The sequence below is a fragment of the Musa acuminata genome, chromosome BXJ1-6, assembly GCF_036884655.1.
Source record: "Musa acuminata AAA Group cultivar baxijiao chromosome BXJ1-6, Cavendish_Baxijiao_AAA, whole genome shotgun sequence".
Classification (NCBI taxonomy): Eukaryota; Viridiplantae; Streptophyta; class Magnoliopsida; order Zingiberales; family Musaceae; genus Musa; species Musa acuminata.
The window spans coordinates 4,252,860-4,272,269 of NC_088332.1; the positions used below are offsets into that span (position 1 = coordinate 4,252,860).

Consider the following 19,410-nt stretch of genomic DNA (forward strand, 5'->3'; position numbering starts at 1 on the left):
CCGTCCCCTTTAATTTAATTCAATTAATTAAAATTATCTGTTATATTTGCTAAGAATATTAATTTGGTTTCTTAGGGTAAGTGAACGATTTCTTACAGTACAAATGTACGTTGACCAAATCAAAGCGCTCCTCGATAATCCACCGTTAATCCACTGATCCGACGGTTGAAGATTAACTCTAATCCGCGAAGAGTTGTTGCGGACGCGTGTCGTTTAAACAGACCAGACAAGCTCGGTGAAACGTGAAACGTGGAGAGAGCCTGGGATTTGATGCGGAGGAATAACAGGATATAGCCATCTCAGAGGCCAATAAGAAAAAAGATAAATTATTTTTTCTAAATAATAGGACTGTGAAATAAGTCTCTGCTGTTCTTGCCATTCTGGTGCCCTGAAATTTCTGTCCTAAAATTTGGCTGTAAAAAATGAAGGATTTATTTCTATATTTACTCCTTCAAGTTGTGGAAATAGCATTCAATAGCTAATTTGAATTAATAAATTATAAAGGTTTAAATACTTAATATTTTCTTCATTTATTTTACTCTCTTTTCTTTTTGTCTATGCTTCAGCTTACTGGTTTTCTCACCATTATCTTATAATATAAATGCCTTAAGAATTATATTAAATATTTAAATAATCCCAAAGAAAGCTAGCTGACAGAATCATTCATATTAACATCAACTAGTATTTTTAAGGTTAATTATAAATCATCTTCTGTAGTTAGTTATTTATCATGGTCTCTGTATTTTCAAAAATTTCTATATTTATGAAAGTAAAATATTGAGATTTCTGGATTAAAAAATTAATTTTATAAAATTAAAAATCTAGAAAGATAGATATTTTATTAGAGCAATAGATGTAAATATTTTATTTTTATAAGTATAAGGATCTCAATATAATTTTTAAAAATATAATAATTAAAATATTAAAAATTACTATATAATTAGTCTTAATAATTAACTGATAGATATAAACTAATTGGAGTTTAGTATTTCCAAAATGACTCATAACTTTTGAACTACAATGGAAACTGAAGCTAATCATTCTATAAGAGTGTTTCTTTTTTTTTTTTGTACATTTAGCTATTTAAATCATTTTAAATTCTTGATGCTGATCTGAAAAGTTCCAATTCATACGAGCGATTTAGATTAAAATCGATAATCTATTTCATTAATGGCATTAGACCACTAATTATAGTAATTTATAATGCTAAAAATAATAAAAATGATGATTTATTAGAAATAAGGGCGAAGGAAATTTGGTGACACGTGTTACTGTGCTATGGCGAATTCTAAACCATTCGTGCTGGTTGGATTTGAAATTTGTGCCAAGATGTAGTTGGACGGTCGTAGTCGTACAAACACAAATTGCGGAGATAGGGAGAGCTGTCTCTACCAACACAAGCATTGAAAATGAAAGACAAAGAAAAGATAGGGACAAATGTTAAAAAGGAAGAGAAGAAAAAACTGTATAGGGAGGTTTCATCTTTCTGTCACTGTAAGTTAGGTAAAAATAAGGTTCTCATTCCTCATGAATTGGTCAAAACATTTCAAAGAAATCAGGATAAATTTTGATTTTTTTTAATAAAATAAAATAATATCAATGTGACTGCTCTATATTGCCTCTCGTTTTCAAAAGGAAAAGAAAAAGTAAAAAGATAATAAATAATATATAAGTGAAGACAAGAAGAACGAAGAGAGCCAAATGGGTGAAAGAAGATAAGTAAACGAAGAGAGAGAAAAGAAGGAGACAGACAACTTAAAACGATATTAAAAATTTTTAATTGATATGTAAGGATAATACTAAAAAATGATAAATTCTTAAAAAAATTCAACTTTTAGAATTGCCACTGGTTATATAAAATGATTATTTTATTTTTATAATTTAAAAATTATTTACTTACAGCTCTCATCACAACCCTAACCCTAGTTGTGCCTTTACTCGTGTTTGGGCGCTTAACCCGTCGGCCCTCATGCAAGGTAAGAGGGGCTACAAAGGTCATGATCATCTTCGCGAACCTTATTAGCCCCCGTTAAACTCATCGTTATCTTCTTTCTCTTCATACTCCTTTCCTTCTCCTTCATCGATAATCGTTGGTGTGAGATCGATAGACTAAGTTAATATACATAGGACAAACAATCATAAATTAGAGCAGAATGATCGATGAGACAGAGGTGCGACGGAGGGCAATAATCTCAAAAATAATTTATTTTAATTTTTTTTTTTAACTTGAGACACTACATTAGAAATATCAAAAATAATTTTTTTTTAGAATTCATCCAAACTAAAATTTATTAAAAAGGTACAGCCAAATAGTTTATTAATAAAAGAGAACTATCTAACAAAAATCAATTAAGTGACTTTTCTAGGTAAATTATCTCTTTTTCATTGAATAAGCCTATACAGATCTTTGATCAAAATATTATTATTATTTATTTCTTGCAGTCCGCATTCGATGCTTTTATACAATAATTACGAGAGTTCATTTGAATATACGTTTATCAGCTAAATTTGCTTTTATAGATAATATCACATTAAATGAGTTGACCTTCCAAATTTGAAATACGACAAGAACTATTAAGTTCGTAATGAATGTTATCAATAAATATAATAAATGTTTCGTCATAATATATTTTAAAGGATGTCAGTGTCACTAATTGGGTATATTTGTATGTTAGGGATATATACAAAAGCTATATTTTGTATACGCGAAACAAAAAGGTCGGTTCTCAATTCCGCTCCTGCAGTAATGCCATCTCGATTCCTTCCTCTTCCTCTTTCCCTTTTCTTCTGGTAGATTCCGTGTTCCTCTCCGTTTCTTTGCTTTTGCGTCAAAAATCGATAATTTTTAAGTGTTTCTGTGTCGATAGAGTTTAAAGATTTAGGTTTTTGATTAAATTTGATGAGTTGGGTGTTCGTTTGCGAATGCTCGAGTGTACAGTGCCGAAGTCGTTGATGATCGCTGCTCGGATGACGAACAGTCCATAGATTCTGTGTTCCTCTCCGTTTCTTTGCTTTTGCATCAAAAATCGATAATTTTTAAGTGTTTCTGTGTTGATAGGGTTTAAAGATTTAGGTTTTCGATTAAATTTGATGAGTTGGGTGTTCGATTGTGAATGCTCGAGTGTACAGCAATGAAGTCTTTGATGATCACTGCTTGGATTGAAATTGTTACGGTTTTGCTAACAGGAAACTCAGTGGGTGAAAACATATAAATCTCTGATTGAAATCAATAGAAAGCTAATTAGACTTGCCTTAGCGCCAGTTTTGATCACCTTCGTAAGGGCAGCCCCACATCACCAAATGTGGTGGTTGGGTGTTTGCATAAATGACGGCATGACGACTGTTTGTGCATGCATAACAATTACAATAGCCCAACTGTGGCTCAAATATTTGTAATTAGCTCCGAGTACATCCTGTTCTGCAAGTGATGCTCAAGTCTCTCTCTGTTTATATCTAAATATTCAAGCTAATTTGAAAATGTTGTATCTTATATTGGTAAAAAGAATATTTTTTAATATGATTTCGACATCTTCACCATGTTAAACAGTTTGATGGTTGCTTTTCTATGCTTATTTGGTATTGCTAATGAAGAATCACGCTGCTGTTTCCTCTCATGTTGAAGATAGTGAGTGCAATGCCAAACCGTCGTAATTCATCAAGTATGATTACTTTCTGTTTCAACATTTGGTTGACTTATTACTTTCATGTGGGCTGTGTGATGTTTGCAGTGGAGCATGTTGATTATCCTGTTAAGGTTAGTGGCGTTGACCTGTCTCCAAATCCCCCTACATTCAATATCTCTGCATCAACTGGTAGAAGAACATACTTTTCGCTTCACTCATATACTTGTTTGTTTGTCAGCATATCTATGACAATTATATCTTTACATGAATGATGGTAAGCTTCTTCATGGAAATTGAAATTACCTAAAAACACAGAGAACACATGCATTTGTTATATGTTCTTGTAATGCATGCTCATCTTAGCCCGTCCTTTTCGTCTATGGTGTATTATGGCCAAAATCCAAGACTAATCTCGAAATAGGGTGGTTTCGTAAATGATGATTTAACTATTGGTTGATTTAAATGCAAAAAATATGTGGCATAGCTTTTAGAAGGACCATGTGAATTAGGATGTAAGGCCAGAAATATCCCTCAAATGCTGCTAAAAGAACTCTTAACTTATCAAGAAGTGAAGGTTCTTCCTCCAGATTCTGAACTACTCTACAAAGCTTTTTCTTAAGAGCACAGAAAGCTTTAGGAAGCATCATTCAATGCATAATAAAATTCTTCCGTATGACTCAATAAGTTCTTTCATATGCTTAAACTAGATAATGGACAATTATATTTTTGAGTGTTGTTCAGAAACTGGAAACCTGTATGGAAAAAAAGAGGATGACAACAAAGCATGAGGTTATTTCCTGTTCAGAGTCTAGGGAGCTAAAAAATTTGTCCCTTGTTCATATGTGTGAACAACATATGCATCTAAAAAAATTTCCTGTCGAGACTTCTCTTCCCTTTCACACATATTTCTAACTTGTTTTCTTTATTCAGGATAAGTAGGATGCACAATGTATCATTTGAAGTAAGGCAATCAAAAAACATTCAAAAGGAACTGTATTAACAAGTGAAGTGAATGGAAGATCTCAAGTCCTTGAATTTGGAAGAGATTGTTTGAGATGAAGGTTCAAGAAAGATGAAGGATTGGATAGGAAGCCATGTTGCACTTAGCCTTAGTTTAAATCAATCTCAGTGAGTAAGAAAGGCACATTTAATCTTGGGGTAGCACATTTTACCACCTGCCGTTCAACCTGATTTCAACCCTGCAAAAGATAGTGGTAGTTCCTCTCTATGTGGATTGATCCAAGAGAGGATCATAGTAAGAAACAAATGGTAGATATAGAGATTCATCATGTTGACAGCTCATGCAGCTTAAGACAGTTCAACTTTCGCAATTGAAAAGGAGGGTTTTTTTGTTTTGCAGTATATTTAGTAAATTTGTTAATCATGCAAAATACAAGATCAAAGCATTATCTCTATCATCTTCTATCTTGTTTATATAACAACTTGAAATTATCTTGATATTGTAAAGTTCTTTTTACCTCTCTCTCTCTCTCTCTTGAGCTAATGAAACTTCTGTCTGTATAAGAACAAAACAATGTTTTTAGGCAGTTTGTGGATATTGCTTAGATGTTTCACCTCAACTTGTTCTGATGCTTTCTTTAATCTGATTTTAGCTAATCTTAATGTTTTGATAGAATTAGGTTGCTCATTTATGATCTGAAACTACTTAAGTCGATCATCCCAGTACTCATCATCAGTATATTTAGCGCTCTTTTTTACCATCATATAGCATAAGCTATCTACTTATGTTTTTGTATTTTGTACATTTGGAATCTAGAATCTGTGAGGTTTTATCTCCGTCGCAGGGATCGTACACACTTACAATGAAGCGGATCGGAGACAAATCAGAACGACTGACATGCATTATTTTCTATTTCGGCATCTGAATGCTGCGAGATATGCTATCTTCCGCAATATGAGCTGACACATCATGCTCTACTTGTTCCTCCTTTGTGAAATCGACATTGTAAGTAAGAAAGATGTTGTTATCCGAATGTTTAACTTATGTATATCTGTGCTTTGTGAAATCACATCATAAAACTTCGTTTCCATAATGTTTAATGCATCAAGTTCATTGTTGTTTATGGTGTACTCTCTGTTGACTAATCGATGAGACTCACCTAGTTTGACTTCCTGCCAAAGATCAGCAGCATGACTCCTTTACTTTGACTCCATGACTACGACGGTCTCCGGTGCTTCACCGCCGTTCCCTATATTCGTGACTTAAGTCGCTCCGTACGGGTTGGATCCGACCCCAGCGTCGACCCCCGTCGCGACGTGAGTCGTGGTGTGAGCACCCACACCACATGGCTCGGCCCCGCGGCGCGACCTGATGGCCGTTGCCCTTTATCATTTTGAAATCTAGGGGCCCACCACAACTTTATAGCCGTTGGCACCGCCTCCTCCTCACACAAACAACAAAGAAGCGCAGGGGAGAGACCACAGTAAGGAAAAGAAAGCTACCAGTGTGGGCTCTCTCTCTCTCTCTCTCTCTCTCTCTCTCTCTCGCTCGCTCGCTCGCTCTCTGAGAGGAGCAAATCTCCTGGCGACCGAGAGTGGAGACTGAGTGCTGTTCCAAATCCACATATCCACGTACCCATATTTGCTACTTTTCTTCCATATCCATAGCACTGTCATCCATCAGCAGCAGCAGCAGCACCACCACCCTCAGGTTGGCAGCAGACGTTGCTGGTAAAGGGACAGCGGCAGCGACATGAAAGGTATCAGGGGCAGGATCCTGAAGAAGCTCCGGTCCATCCCCCAAGTGCCCTACCTCAAGCACCAAGAGCGTGTCCTCCATGTCCATGCTTCTGCCCCTTCCCTTCCTACTCCTCCTGATCCTTCTCGGGTCCTCCGCGACCTCCCCGTCGGCAGCAGAGTGGAGGAAGCCTCGAATTCCGCCTCCTCCGATGACCAGCTGACTCCAGTTTCCCATCTCCATGACGTAGTCGATGTCGCCGAGCTCGTGAGAGACCTCGAAGAAGAAGAAGAAGAAGCGGCCTGCGACGAGGAAGAATCCGACCACAGCAGCAGCAGAAGCAGTATCGGTGACAAAGAGAACTCTCGACCGCCGCCGTCGTCGCCACCTAAAGAAGACTCTTCTTGGAGAACCAACGAGGAGGAGGACCAGCACGGCCAAGAAAACGAAACTTCGTACCGGCGGCCGGATCTGGACTCGGTGACGCTGTTCGATCCGGAGCTTCTTGCGGCGTTCGAGAAGGCGGTGGTGGAGCACATGAGGAGCTTCGAGGAAGCCAAGAGCAGGGCCAGGGCCAGAATAAAGGAAGAAGAATACGACGAACATGACGGCGGAGGAGGAGGAGAACCGCACAGCGTCGAGGAGCCTCCTTCGAAGGTGCCTCGCACCGACGACGACGAGGACCCGCTGACGGAATTCGAGCACAGGTGCCCGCCCGGGGGCAGGGAATCCGTCATCCTCTACACCACCACGCTTCGGGGGATCAGGAAGACCTTCGAGGACTGCAACGGCGTCAGGTTCCTGCTCGACAGCCTCAAGGTGAGGTTCACCGAGAGAGACGTGTCGATGCACCTGGAGTTCCGGGAGGAGCTATGGAGGGTCTTGGGCTACCGCGCCATCCCCCCGAGTCTGTTCATCCGAGGGAGGTACGTCGGAGGGGCCGACGAAGTGCTGGGCTTCCACGAGCAGGGGAGGCTGCTGGCGCTGCTGCGGGGGGCGGCTCGGTACCGGTCGGCCGGCGAAGAGGCGTGCCGAGGGTGCGGCGGAGTGAGGTTTGTGGTGTGCTGGGAGTGCAATGGGAGCCGAAAGATCTACCATGGCGAGGAAGAGGAGGAGGAGGACGCAGGCCCGGCGCAGTGCCGCCATTGCAATGAGAATGGCTTGGTTGTGTGCCCCATCTGCTGCTAAGATTGATTGGCTTCCACCGTCGTTGGCCATTCTGAATTCTTTCAATAGATTCGTGATGTTAATGCTCTTCTTCTTCTTCTTCTTCTTATTCTTCTTCTTCCTTTGTACTGCTCTCTGTACACTCATTCTTCTTCACATGTATCATTGAGATGATCCGTGTCAAGCCTCTGTTGAAACCATTTTATGTTTGTATCACAAATCATATTTTAGTGCCCTCATTACTCTACGAAATAAAGGAAAAATAAACACTAAGAATTCATCATATCTAATAAAAAAATTAGAACATTAGTCTAAAAAAATTGATTAAATTATAATGATAAATTAGAATTACAATTCCACTTCCTCAAATTCTTTTCTTCCCCTTCTTCTGTAATCTAAAATAAGATGATGAACAGCAATTTGAAGTTATTACACATTTTACATCATCGATCTACTAAAGCTTGCCATCTCTTCTTTCCTTACCTTTAGGCTGGAGAGAGAGAGAGAGAGAGAGAGAGAGAGAGAGAGAGAGAGAGAGAGGCCAAAAATAATAGGAACTCATGACTCGGTCTTTCTTTTCTTATGGATAAGAGGCAGGGCAAGAAACAAGGGAACAGTTAGCTCTTCTTCCTCCGGATATGACCGCAAAGCTCGGTCAACTCAACGCCTCTCCGATTCCAATCTCCATCACACACCCTGCTATTTAATGCCAGCCAGCCATCCCCCTTGCAACTCGTCCCTCGCTCATCTCCTTCCTACCCCTCTCGCTCTACGAGTCTCCCAACACACATCTCGAGAGGGGGAAATAATAAGCCAAAGCCATGGCCAAGCTCCGGCTTCTCCCTGTCGTCGCTGCTCTCTGCTTGGCTCTCGCCGGCGTCGCCCTCGCCGCCCCAAAGTTCGTCATCCAAGGCCGTGTTTACTGCGACACATGCCGTGCCGGCTTCGAGACCGTCGTCAGCCAGTACATCCCAGGTAATCTCCCTAGAAGTTTCAGCCGCAAGCTTGCGTGCTACTTGGCTGCACTCTAACCTCTCCCGACCTCCATGATGAAGGTGCCAAGGTCAAGCTGCAATGCAGGCACTACGAGACCGACTCGATCGAGCACACGGCGGAGGGCGTGACGGACGGCACCGGGACGTACAACATCGAGGTGGAGGACAACCACGAGGAGGAGATCTGCGAGGTGTCGCTGGTGCAGAGCCCGGTGCCCGGCTGCTCCGAGGTGTCGGGGACCCGCAACCGTGCTCGCGTGCTGGTGACCGGCAGGAACGGCTTGGCTTCCGACGTCCGTTACGCCAACTCCCTTGGCTTCCTCAAGGATGAGCCACTGAAGGAGTGCGGCCTGCTGCTGCAGCAGTATGCTCTCGGCGTCGATGACTGAGCGAGAGGAGAACGAGCTTAATACTAATCAATCATACATCACCCAGCTTTCGATAAAAGCCATTTGGTGTGAGATGATGATATGAGAGACATGTGAAGCCAAAGAGGTTTTGGATCCAAAATATAATGCTTGGTGATCTATTCTGCTACATCTCTATGTTTCCCTCATTTCATTATTCATGTGGTGATTCAACGATGGATATGTTTTCTGTGAGGTAAAACATATCCATCATTGAATCGAACAACTTATGACTGCTGCTGGTAAATCAACAGAAAGGAAACTGATAAAATCCATGAAGAAGACATCCACTGAACTCATTAACAGAACACTTTTCATTTGAGTAATGGAGATTCACTTGATCACAATGATTAGATCCATTAGTGCACATCATATTACTTAACATTCCAGGAATACAACATTATTTCTTCCCCAATCTGTTTGCTGATCTATATGATAATAGTTGTCTTACATGGCAATAGAAAAAGGATAACAAGGTCAGAAAATCTCTTCCTTTCAATTAGATTCACAGTAATAGTTTGAAGCTTAGACTAAATAAATTGGTGGTGAGAGTAGGGATAGAAGATTTATTTGAAGCAACATGAGATATATTATCCCTTCCTAAATAATTGGGTTTTCTATGGTTGTATGATTAGTTCACCATGAAAGACCTGTTTATTTATGTTTGGTCTACTATTTGTTATTTTCCCTCATAATGTCATATTTCTAAGAACAACTATTGGATCATTCATCTTTGCCAACATGCCTTTATTAGGTTTAGTCATATGTCACTCTGAAGCAATATGAGATATATTATCCCTTCCTAAATAATTGGGTTTTCTATGGTTGTATGATTAGTTCACCATGAAAGACCTGTTTATTTATGTTTGGTCTACTATTTGTTATTTTCCCTCATAATGTCATATTTCTAAGAACAACTATTGGATCATTCATCTTTGCCAACATGCCTTTATTAGGTTTAGTCATATGTCACTCTGAAGCAATATGAGATATATTATCCCTTCCTAAATAATTGGGTTTTCTATGGTTGTATGATTAGTTCACCATGAAAGACCTGTTTATTTATGTTTGATCTACTATTTGTTATTTTCCCTCATAATGTCATATTTCTAAGAACAACTATTGGACCATTCATCTTTGCCAACATGCCTTTATTAGGTTTAGTCATATGTCACTCTGAAGCAATATGAGATATATTATCCCTTCCTAAATAATTGGGTTTTCTATGGTTGTATGATTAGTTCACCATGAAAGACCTGTTTATTTATGTTTGATCTACTATTTGTTATTTTCCCTCGTAATGTCATATTTCTAAGAACAACTATTGGATCATTCATCTTTGCCAACATGCCTTTATTAGGTTTAGTCATATGTCACTCTGAAGCAATATGAGATATATTATCCCTTCCTAAATAATTGGGTTTTCTATGGTTGTATGATTAGTTCACCATGAAAGACCTGTTTATTTATGTTTGGTCTACTATTTGTTATTTTCCCTCATAATGTCATATTTCTAAGAACAACTATTGGATCATTCATCTTTGCCAACATGCCTTTATTAGGTTTAGTCATATGTCACTCTGAAGCAATATGAGATATATTATCCCTTCCTAAATAATTGGGTTTTCTATGGTTGTATGATTAGTTCACCATGAAAGACCTGTTTATTTATGTTTGATCTACTATTTGTTATTTTCCCTCGTAATGTCATATTTCTAAGAACAACTATTGGATCATTCATCTTTGCCAACATGCCTTTATTAGGTTTAGTCATATGAAGCAATATGAGATATATTATCCCTTCCTAAATAATTGGGTTTTCTATGGTTGTATGATTAGTTCACCATGAAAGACCTGTTTATTTATGTTTGGTCTACTATTTGTTATTTTCCCTCATAATGTCATATTTCTAAGAACAACTATTGGATCATTCATCTTTGCCAACATGCCTTTATTAGGTTTAGTCATATGTCACTCTGAAGCAATATGAGATATATTATCCCTTCCTAAATAATTGGGTTTTCTATGGTTGTATGATTAGTTCACCATGAAAGACCTGTTTATTTATGTTTGGTCTACTATTTGTTATTTTCCCTCATAATGTCATATTTCTAAGAACAACCATTGGATCATTCATCTTTGCCAACATGCCTTTATTAGGTTTAGTCATATGTCACTCTGAAGCAATATGAGATATATTATCCCTTCCTAAATAATTGGGTTTTCTATGGTTGTATGATTAGTTCACCATGAAAGACCTGTTTATTTATGTTTGATCTACTATTTGTTATTTTCCCTCGTAATGTCATATTTCTAAGAACAACTATTGGATCATTCATCTTTGCCAACATGCCTTTATTAGGTTTAGTCATATGAAGCAATATGAGATATATTATCCCTTCCTAAATAATTGGGTTTTCTATGGTTGTATGATTAGTTCACCATGAAAGACCTGTTTATTTATGTTTGGTCTACTATTTGTTATTTTCCCTCATAATGTCATATTTCTAAGAACAACTATTGGATCATTCATCTTTGCCAACATGCCTTTATTAGGTTTAGTCATATGTCACTCTGAAGCAATATGAGATATATTATCCCTTCCTAAATAATTGGGTTTTCTATGGTTGTATGATTAGTTCACCATGAAAGACCTGTTTATTTATGTTTGGTCTACTATTTGTTATTTTCCCTCATAATGTCATATTTCTAAGAACAACTATTGGATCATTCATCTTTGCCAACATGCCTTTATTAGGTTTAGTCATATGTCACTCTGAAGCAATATGAGATATATTATCCCTTCCTAAATAATTGGGTTTTCTATGGTTGTATGATTAGTTCACCATGAAAGACCTGTTTATTTATGTTTGATCTACTATTTGTTATTTTCCCTCGTAATGTCATATTTCTAAGAACAACTATTGGATCATTCATCTTTGCCAACATGCCTTTATTAGGTTTAGTCATATGTCACTCTGAAGCAATATGAGATATATTATCCCTTCCTAAATAATTGGGTTTTCTATGGTTGTATGATTAGTTCACCATGAAAGACCTATTTATTTATGTTTGATCTACTATTTGTTATTTTCCCTCGTAATGTCATATTTCTAAGAACAACTATTGGATCATTCATCTTTGCCAACATGCCTTTATTAGGTTTAGTCATATGTCACTCTGAAGCAATATGAGATATATTATCCCTTCCTAAATAATTGGGTTTTCTATGGTTGTATGATTAGTTCACCATGAAAGACCTGTTTATTTATGTTTGGTCTACTATTTGTTATTTTCCCTCATAATGCCATATTTCTAAGAACAACCTATTGGACCATTCATCTTTGCCAACATGCCTTTATTAGGTTTAGTCATATGTCACTTTGAAGCAATATGAGATATATTATCCCTTCCTAAATAATTGGGTTTTCTATGGTTGTATGATTAGTTCACCATGAAAGACCTATTTATTTATGTTTGGTCTACTATTTGTTATTTTCCCTCGTAATGCCATATTTCTAAGAACAACCTATTGGACCATTCATCTTTGCCAACATGCCTTTATTAGGTTTAGTCATATGTCACTCTGAGTAGTAGGCACATATTTAGTATATTTTGTTTTACTTTCTTTTTTCTAGGTTTCACTTCATCTATTTTTGTTTGCATGATATCTACTCAGGAACCTGTGGCCATACTACATGGGAAATATTTTGATCAACAGTTTTTATTGAAACCAATGCTACATTCTAAAGATGGACTTCCATAGCTGCACTGGATCATCTAAATCAATGTGTTGCACATGCCAACCAACTGCCAAGTGCAAGAGGATGAGTGGCATTAGTCTCATGGCCTCTTGCTCATATGTAGGGTAGCAAATTTTTTCTTGGTTAATCATATGAGCTAAGGACTAAACTAAGGACTAAATTATTGCCTGGTGTTTTCTGCTCAAGTGAGCAAAGGCAGCTGGTGCCGAAGGTAATGGCTTGATTTATGCATGACCTGAAGGAATTCATGGGCATGATCATGAGGTAGTCCACTTGATTTGTGATAGGATCAAAGAACCTCTAAAGTTCAATCTTATACTATGTTTGATAGTTAGGGTCACCACCTAGTAAAAGAAACATGAAATCTCGATATAGGCAGAGAGTAAGAATGACAATGGATAGAATGCTCATAAATTTCATTATATCTAAACCCGAGTAATCATTCAAGTATTCTAATCCACCTCAAGTCCAACTAGGGTATCTAGGGCTTGGATTTATCAAGCTAACACAAGTTAGTAAAATCGAATGCTCCAACTCATGTGATCCATAAAAGATGACTTCATGACTTTTGTGTTCTTGCTGGTCCTAAGAATAAAACACACAGGGTGGAGTTCCTAATTGTTCCTAAAGACACAGCTATAAAGACTGGTTAAAAAGGAAGTCTCCTCCAAGCAAATAAGAACACAGCAATCAGTTCTTCCCCATGATTCATGGGCCAGTGACCATTTGTACCATATCAAACCAAAGGCTTCAAATAAGAACACCCTTAAACATCCTACTTTGCTAGCAGGTGCCAGTACTTGGAGACTAATTCAACAGACAAACATCGATAATGAGCGATACAATTTTCATCTGTTTTTATTATTGTTTGCAAAACAATAATAAATCATGATGAAAAGAACCTGTACTTAGCATTCCTAAACATGTTTAATCACATACCGGATCAACTCTGGGAAAAATTTTCAGCACAAAAAAATAAAATAAAACAATGTCAAACTGATAAAAACTTCAAACTAAATCAACTTCTCTAGATGTCACAGTCCACACATTAAAATGGCAAGTGGAGGAATATGGAAAATTAAATTTAAACAGGATTGTGAGCAGTGCATAGACAAGGAGAGAACAAAAGTAGAAAATACACTATGCAACTCATGAGCTTATCGATCACACTTTAAAAGGGTTGTTGACAAGAAACTGTGAGCAGTACGTTGCCTCAAATGCATGAGTGTTTTCTGCTTGTGTCAACTGATATAGAACTGGTCACCTAGCTACATATGTAAACTGCAAAAGTAATATTTGGGAACTAGATTATATATTCTCAAATTCTCTAGGTAAAGAAATTCAAACAACTCACTGCTGCTCTAAAGAACACTGCACAAAAACCATACAGAGAGACATGTGCAAGAAAATGAGACAGCTGCACTAAACAAGGATCACACATGATACTTTTGGTAAAGAGAAGATACCCATGTCACATGAGAAAATCACAAGAATGGTCAGCCTAGCAAATTCAGCTTCGTGGAGGAACTTGATATGATTCTTACAAAAAGCCAACGAGCAAAAGTGAATTCAAAAGTCCAGCCTAACTTGCAGATGGCTCAGATAATAGACCGGATCTGTTACCTTCAGGTTGCACACCAGAATGTAACTGCTCCATCTCCTGACCAGGGAACACTTCAGACTGCAAAGATGGAGCAATATTGTTTACATGAAGCCACGTCAACTCCCACAAACTATCACCACCTATTGTGCTTCTTTTCGCAAGAATACCTTTTGATTTCATCATCAAAAGAGTGTTCTTGAGGAGTTCAGGAATCAGTTCTTGCAGTTTATCGCTCTTCTTACCTCTCACTTTCACCTTCATATACTTCTCCAAACGACTGAGTACCCCCAGCCACAGCTTGCAGAAACTACTCAGCCCAAAAAGATCTTGCCATTGCTGCAAAAACACCTTTGACAGTAACTTCATGGCATGCAAAAGTGTGCCCTCCATGTTCCGGTAATCTTTCTGGGAATGATTCTGTGCAATCTCCAGCAAGTCATCAAGCATAGTAAATATAACTAGATCGAAGGCCTGCAGCCAAGTTGACGGTAACAGGCACACCCCATCTCCAACCAGGCATCTCTGCAGTGATGCCAATGCATGATTCCTTACTTCTTCTCTCTGATCCAAGCAGATCTTTCTCAATGCTTGCACAAGCCGCAACCACATCTCTCTGATTCCCTCCGAAATTTTATCAGTTTCAGGACCTGCATTCCCTGTCTCATGAGACCAGCGAGCAAGACAATTCATGGATTCTGCCATTAGATCTAATGCACGAACTGATCTATCTGTTAGCCCCACACGAGACTCCGCAAACTGCCTTGAGGCTTCAACACAAAGAACATAGTTGGCTGGTGAAAGATGAGCTCCTTCAGACATAATGAATAGGAGTGCCTCGAAGCCTATTTCTGAAGCTTCTGGGTGGCGAGCAGTGATAGAAAGTAGGGATGTTATGGTCCGCCAACCCATTTGGGATTTTATATGGGCTGCATTTGCCTTCACAAGGCGTGTGACTTCCTGGGTGATGTTCTCACAGTAAGCATCTGCAACACGGGCATCAAGTTTCAAAACTAATTGCAGAGACCTTAAGAGCTCATCAGCCAGGTTTTCTTTGTAAGGTAGCAACCGTTGGCAAATTCTTAGGAGCCCGAAAACTGCCTTTTCCACAAGAGCACAAGGCATCACAGTGGACTGCACGATGTTAGCTATGTGCTCATATACGCCCTGCCAGAGAAGCCCAATTCTATCACGGTTGTTTAGTGTGATAGCGATAAGCAGCTCCAAGCAGAATACTGCTGTGTCTTCATCATCAGGTGAACTACTAACCTTCTGAGGCCGACCAGCTGCCCAGATAAGTGCCCTGGCAATTTGCATCAGTGAATCAGCATGTAAAAACTTACTTTCTATAAATATACTGTCTATCCGGCACTTCTGTATTGTCTGCATAGTTCTCTGATGAGCAGCAAGTTGCTGTTCAGTCGGTTGCAACCTTGGTTCTTCTGTGTCAAGAGACAATAGCTGGCTGAATCTCCCCATTAGCCCAGAGGATCTACGAGGAGTGCCCATAGTTTGAATATGAGAGGTGGACAGTGAACTTGGAACAGGTTTCCCATGGACTGAATCTGGAGGCAATTCTGAATCATCAGCAGCATCGCTAGCAACACGAGCAGGCAACAGGCCTAATTTATGCAGTCTTAAAATGCAATCAAGGATATTTCTCCAACCAGTTCGTATGCAATTACCGTATCTGTTTGCTATGCTAAAAACTGTTTCTGTTGCTAGTCTAGCTTTTATGTCATCACCAAACGCTGTAACTGGTTCGTCGACCAAAGATGAGTTCAAGAGAGTTGTGAATTTGCATAGGGACACAACTAAATCATCCAACACATCTTCCAGGTGATGGTATGCTGAGATTTTTGCCACTGCCAAGAAGCCATCTACACATGTCAAAAAAACTTCTTCATGTTCCGCATAATCAAACACTACCGAGATAGCAGCAATTGTGGGACCTGACATGATTGCAAACATATCACGGTCAAGGAAAGGACGGGAGTCACAAACAATATATGGAGATGTCTTCTTTGACTTTTGCATAAGATCAATCCATCGGCTAGGTGACATTTCTGTAAAACCGAACCCCTGTTCAGGGGCAGTTCTTATCTCATTCCTGCATATCGAATGATAGAGCTCCGACAGGAACTCCCTTGGGAGGTCATTCCCACCATTAATGCGGCGATTATTGCGGATAAAATCTTCTTCAGTCATCTTCTTCTTGACCTGCACATTGTGTTGATCTGTATTGAGCATTATAAGTGAGTATGCCAACACAAGGGCAGCATCCTTGTCAACAAGGATCTGCGGTGATTGCTCATAGTATCTCTCGGAGAAAGCCTCGAGCACCCTTTGAATCTTCTGAGATTCACCAGGTAACCGGAAGGTCTCCAGAAAAAGTCGCAGAGCAGTATCGAGATTCATGTCCTGAAAATCAAATGTCCAGGCAAATTCATGAAGCACCTGTACACAAAACTCATCATGATTTCCCAAGAAGTCCCCAACAAGGTTCTTATCCAACCCAGCCGTGTATCTGAAGAAACATGCCACACTCTGTGGATCGAGCTTCTCAGGCAAGAGATGAGTTCCTTGAAGAAACTCCAAGCCCTTTTTGGGGTCCCTGTTGAAGTGATCAGCACCAATCATCAGTCTCCTCTTAATGTACTTCCTACGACGGACAAATTTAACCCAATGTTCTGGATCAGAGTAGTTTGCGCACTTCACTGTCCAAAATGGAGAATATTCCTCAAGCTCCAATGGTGATTGTTCAAAAGAGGGAGATGCATTTCCGATCCTATCAGCCATTCCCTGGATTACTGCAATTAAACCATCCAATGCAAGAACGTGCATGGAAGAAAGAGGGCAGTTGATGGGAAATGCACTCCTTGAGAGAAGGTTGGCTAGTTCTTCAAACATATTGCTGCAAGTAATGTCACAGTCTAAATTGGCATACATCTCTGCCATGAAGGTCTTTTGCCGGCAGAAGTCCACAAGAGCTTCCATAGCTACTTCCTGCTGATGATAGCTAGCCCCATATCGGCTTTGTGCAAGCCTCAAGATCACACAAGAGAAGAATGCCTCAAGCTGCAATTTCAGCTTGGTGCGCAAATGACGATAAAGGTTCAGAACTATGCTACAGACCATGGAGAGTATTAGCGGGCTCATGGACAAGCCAAACTGCATCAAGTTCCTGAACAATTCATCTTGTATCAAGGAGAGTAGCTTTGGGTGTTTGCTTATTGATGGTCCCCCCAACTCAATTGCTGAATTGATCATGCCAAGGGCAAATAGTGGCATATCTTCATCGAAAGCTATCTGATTAGTTGCAGGACTCATCCCAATATGGTCTGCTACATTCAAAAGAGAACAAAGGAAGTGGAATATCTCCACCATGCAAGAAATTCCATATGGCTCGACCATAGTTCTCACACCATTTTCGGCTTCTGATCCTGGATTGTCATCTCTCACGCTTGTGTCTGTCGGCTCAGCACTCCCATTTCCATTCTCCACTTGCTTGATCCCAAAAGCCTGGTCCTTGTCCGTTGCACCTATCTGCAAAACTTGATATTCACATCAAGTGCTTGTTCATGAAAATAAAACTAGCAAGAAATACAGTTTCACACGAACAAATATCCTCAAGTACATATCATATGTTTGTTCAAGTGAGAATGTCAAAAATCAAATATTTGTCCAGTCTATGTATCGAATAGTACCTCTGGCTTGAGAGAAGGAGGTCGACCACCATCCTCGACATGTGGCAAGTGTGAGAAGATGCAGCGGACGAGTTCATGCATTGTGTGCCGTGAAAACCTCTGCAGAAGCTCCCCTTTGGTGCCCGCCTGGTGGACGATCCGGAAGCACGTGTTGAAGATCGTGCAGACGTGCTGGTTGCTCAGCATGATTGATGCCTGGCTCCGCATGATCGCAAGCATCACCTGGAGAATCTTCATCAGCACGGTCTCCTCAGACGCAGGGTCGGTCACCTCGAACCGGCAACTCGTGACAGCCTCGACGACCAAATGCATCCCAGCTTCCACCCCAGTCCCGGACCCTGGTTCCAGGAGATCAAGGGTGAGGATCTTGTACAAGGAGGATAGTGCCACGCCGGTGATGGGAGCGCCGGTCTCATCAGATTGGACAACATCGACGAACGGCCGGAGGAAAGCGGAGGGCTCGATCGTGCACCACGGGCGGCGGGCGTCCCCCCAAGAGAAGACCTGCCGGCGGAGGGATTTGAGGGACTGGACGAGGGAGTGCTCAAGGTGGTGATCGTCGGCGGCGGAGGCGTACCGGCCGCCCCACCGGACATTGCGGCGCATCACGGCGAGCACGGCGCTCACCTCGGAGCATATCACGCAGGAGAGGTCGGCAGCGGCGGCGGGGCCTCCGGAGGGCGGCAGCGGCGGCAAAGAGCCATCCTCAGCAGCGTCCGGAGATTCCTCCTCGATGGGGTTTATGGCCGAATTCTGGAGCCGCGGACGGCCCATGCGGCCGAAAAGATGGCGTTTTTGGGGCAAAACTCGAGGGTTTCGAGAGTGTGTATTAGGGGTTGAAAAGGATTGGATCTCTAAAAATGGTCGTCCTCCGTAGATCTAGGAATTGGAGAGAGATCCACGAAGGAACTGGTTATCGATGGGAAATGAGAGGGTTTTAGCGGGGAGAGTGGAGCGTCAGCGGAGATCAAGGAGGAGGAGACGCCATTGGATTGCTTCGGGTGAAGTCGCGAGGGCGCTGCGGTCTCTCCGTCTCTCCCCTCTTCTCCTCTTCCTCTTTGGACTTTTCTTTTTCTTTTGATTTTTATTTATTTATTTTATTTATTTATTATTATTATTATTGATGAATAAATTCCTTAAAAAAGTTTTAAGTTTTTTTTTTTAATTATGATCATTTTTTTATTTTATTCTCTTAGAACGTTTTTTTTTTATTTTTAAAATTACTCTTATGACCTATTGTGATCGTAGGTTATGGGTTACTATCCATATATTCTAAAAATTAACCTCAAATAACCCCCAAAACAATAATAACCTTCTCGACGATGCCCTAGAAACCCCTTAGACCCTCCCTCCCCTCAACTCGTCCGATGGAAGTGGTCATAACGAAAAATCTAATATGTAAGAAGAAAATGATGTGAAGGGGTCCATAGTCATAGTCGCTGGAGTCAT

At 40.1% G+C, this 19,410-nt stretch overlaps 3 protein-coding genes across 3 annotated transcripts; 2 read left to right on the forward strand and 1 right to left on the reverse strand.

The window, feature by feature from the left end:
* Positions 1-5,881: 5,881 nt before the first annotated feature.
* On the forward strand, positions 5,882-7,704 carry LOC103986836 (uncharacterized protein At5g39865-like). Its single transcript, XM_009404948.3, has one exon. It carries the CDS (start codon positions 6,337-6,339, stop codon positions 7,507-7,509), a length of 1,173 nt encoding a protein of 390 aa, XP_009403223.2. The 5' UTR covers positions 5,882-6,336; the 3' UTR covers positions 7,510-7,704.
* Positions 7,705-8,209: 505 nt separating this feature from the next.
* On the forward strand, positions 8,210-9,022 carry LOC135677636 (pollen-specific protein C13-like). Its single transcript, XM_065190004.1, has 2 exons — positions 8,210-8,463; positions 8,544-9,022. Exons 1-2 carry the CDS (start codon positions 8,310-8,312, stop codon positions 8,870-8,872), a joined length of 483 nt encoding a protein of 160 aa, XP_065046076.1. The 5' UTR covers positions 8,210-8,309; the 3' UTR covers positions 8,873-9,022.
* Positions 9,023-14,077: 5,055 nt separating this feature from the next.
* LOC135675712 (ARF guanine-nucleotide exchange factor GNOM-like) lies at positions 14,078-19,024 on the reverse strand. The gene is made up of 2 exons (XM_065186150.1): positions 17,962-19,024; positions 14,078-17,800 (listed from the first exon to the last, which is right to left on the reverse strand). The coding sequence occupies exons 1-2, from the start codon at positions 18,733-18,735 to the stop codon at positions 14,237-14,239; spliced, it is 4,338 nt and encodes a 1,445-aa protein (XP_065042222.1). The 5' UTR covers positions 18,736-19,024; the 3' UTR covers positions 14,078-14,236.
* Positions 19,025-19,410: the final 386 nt, after the last annotated feature.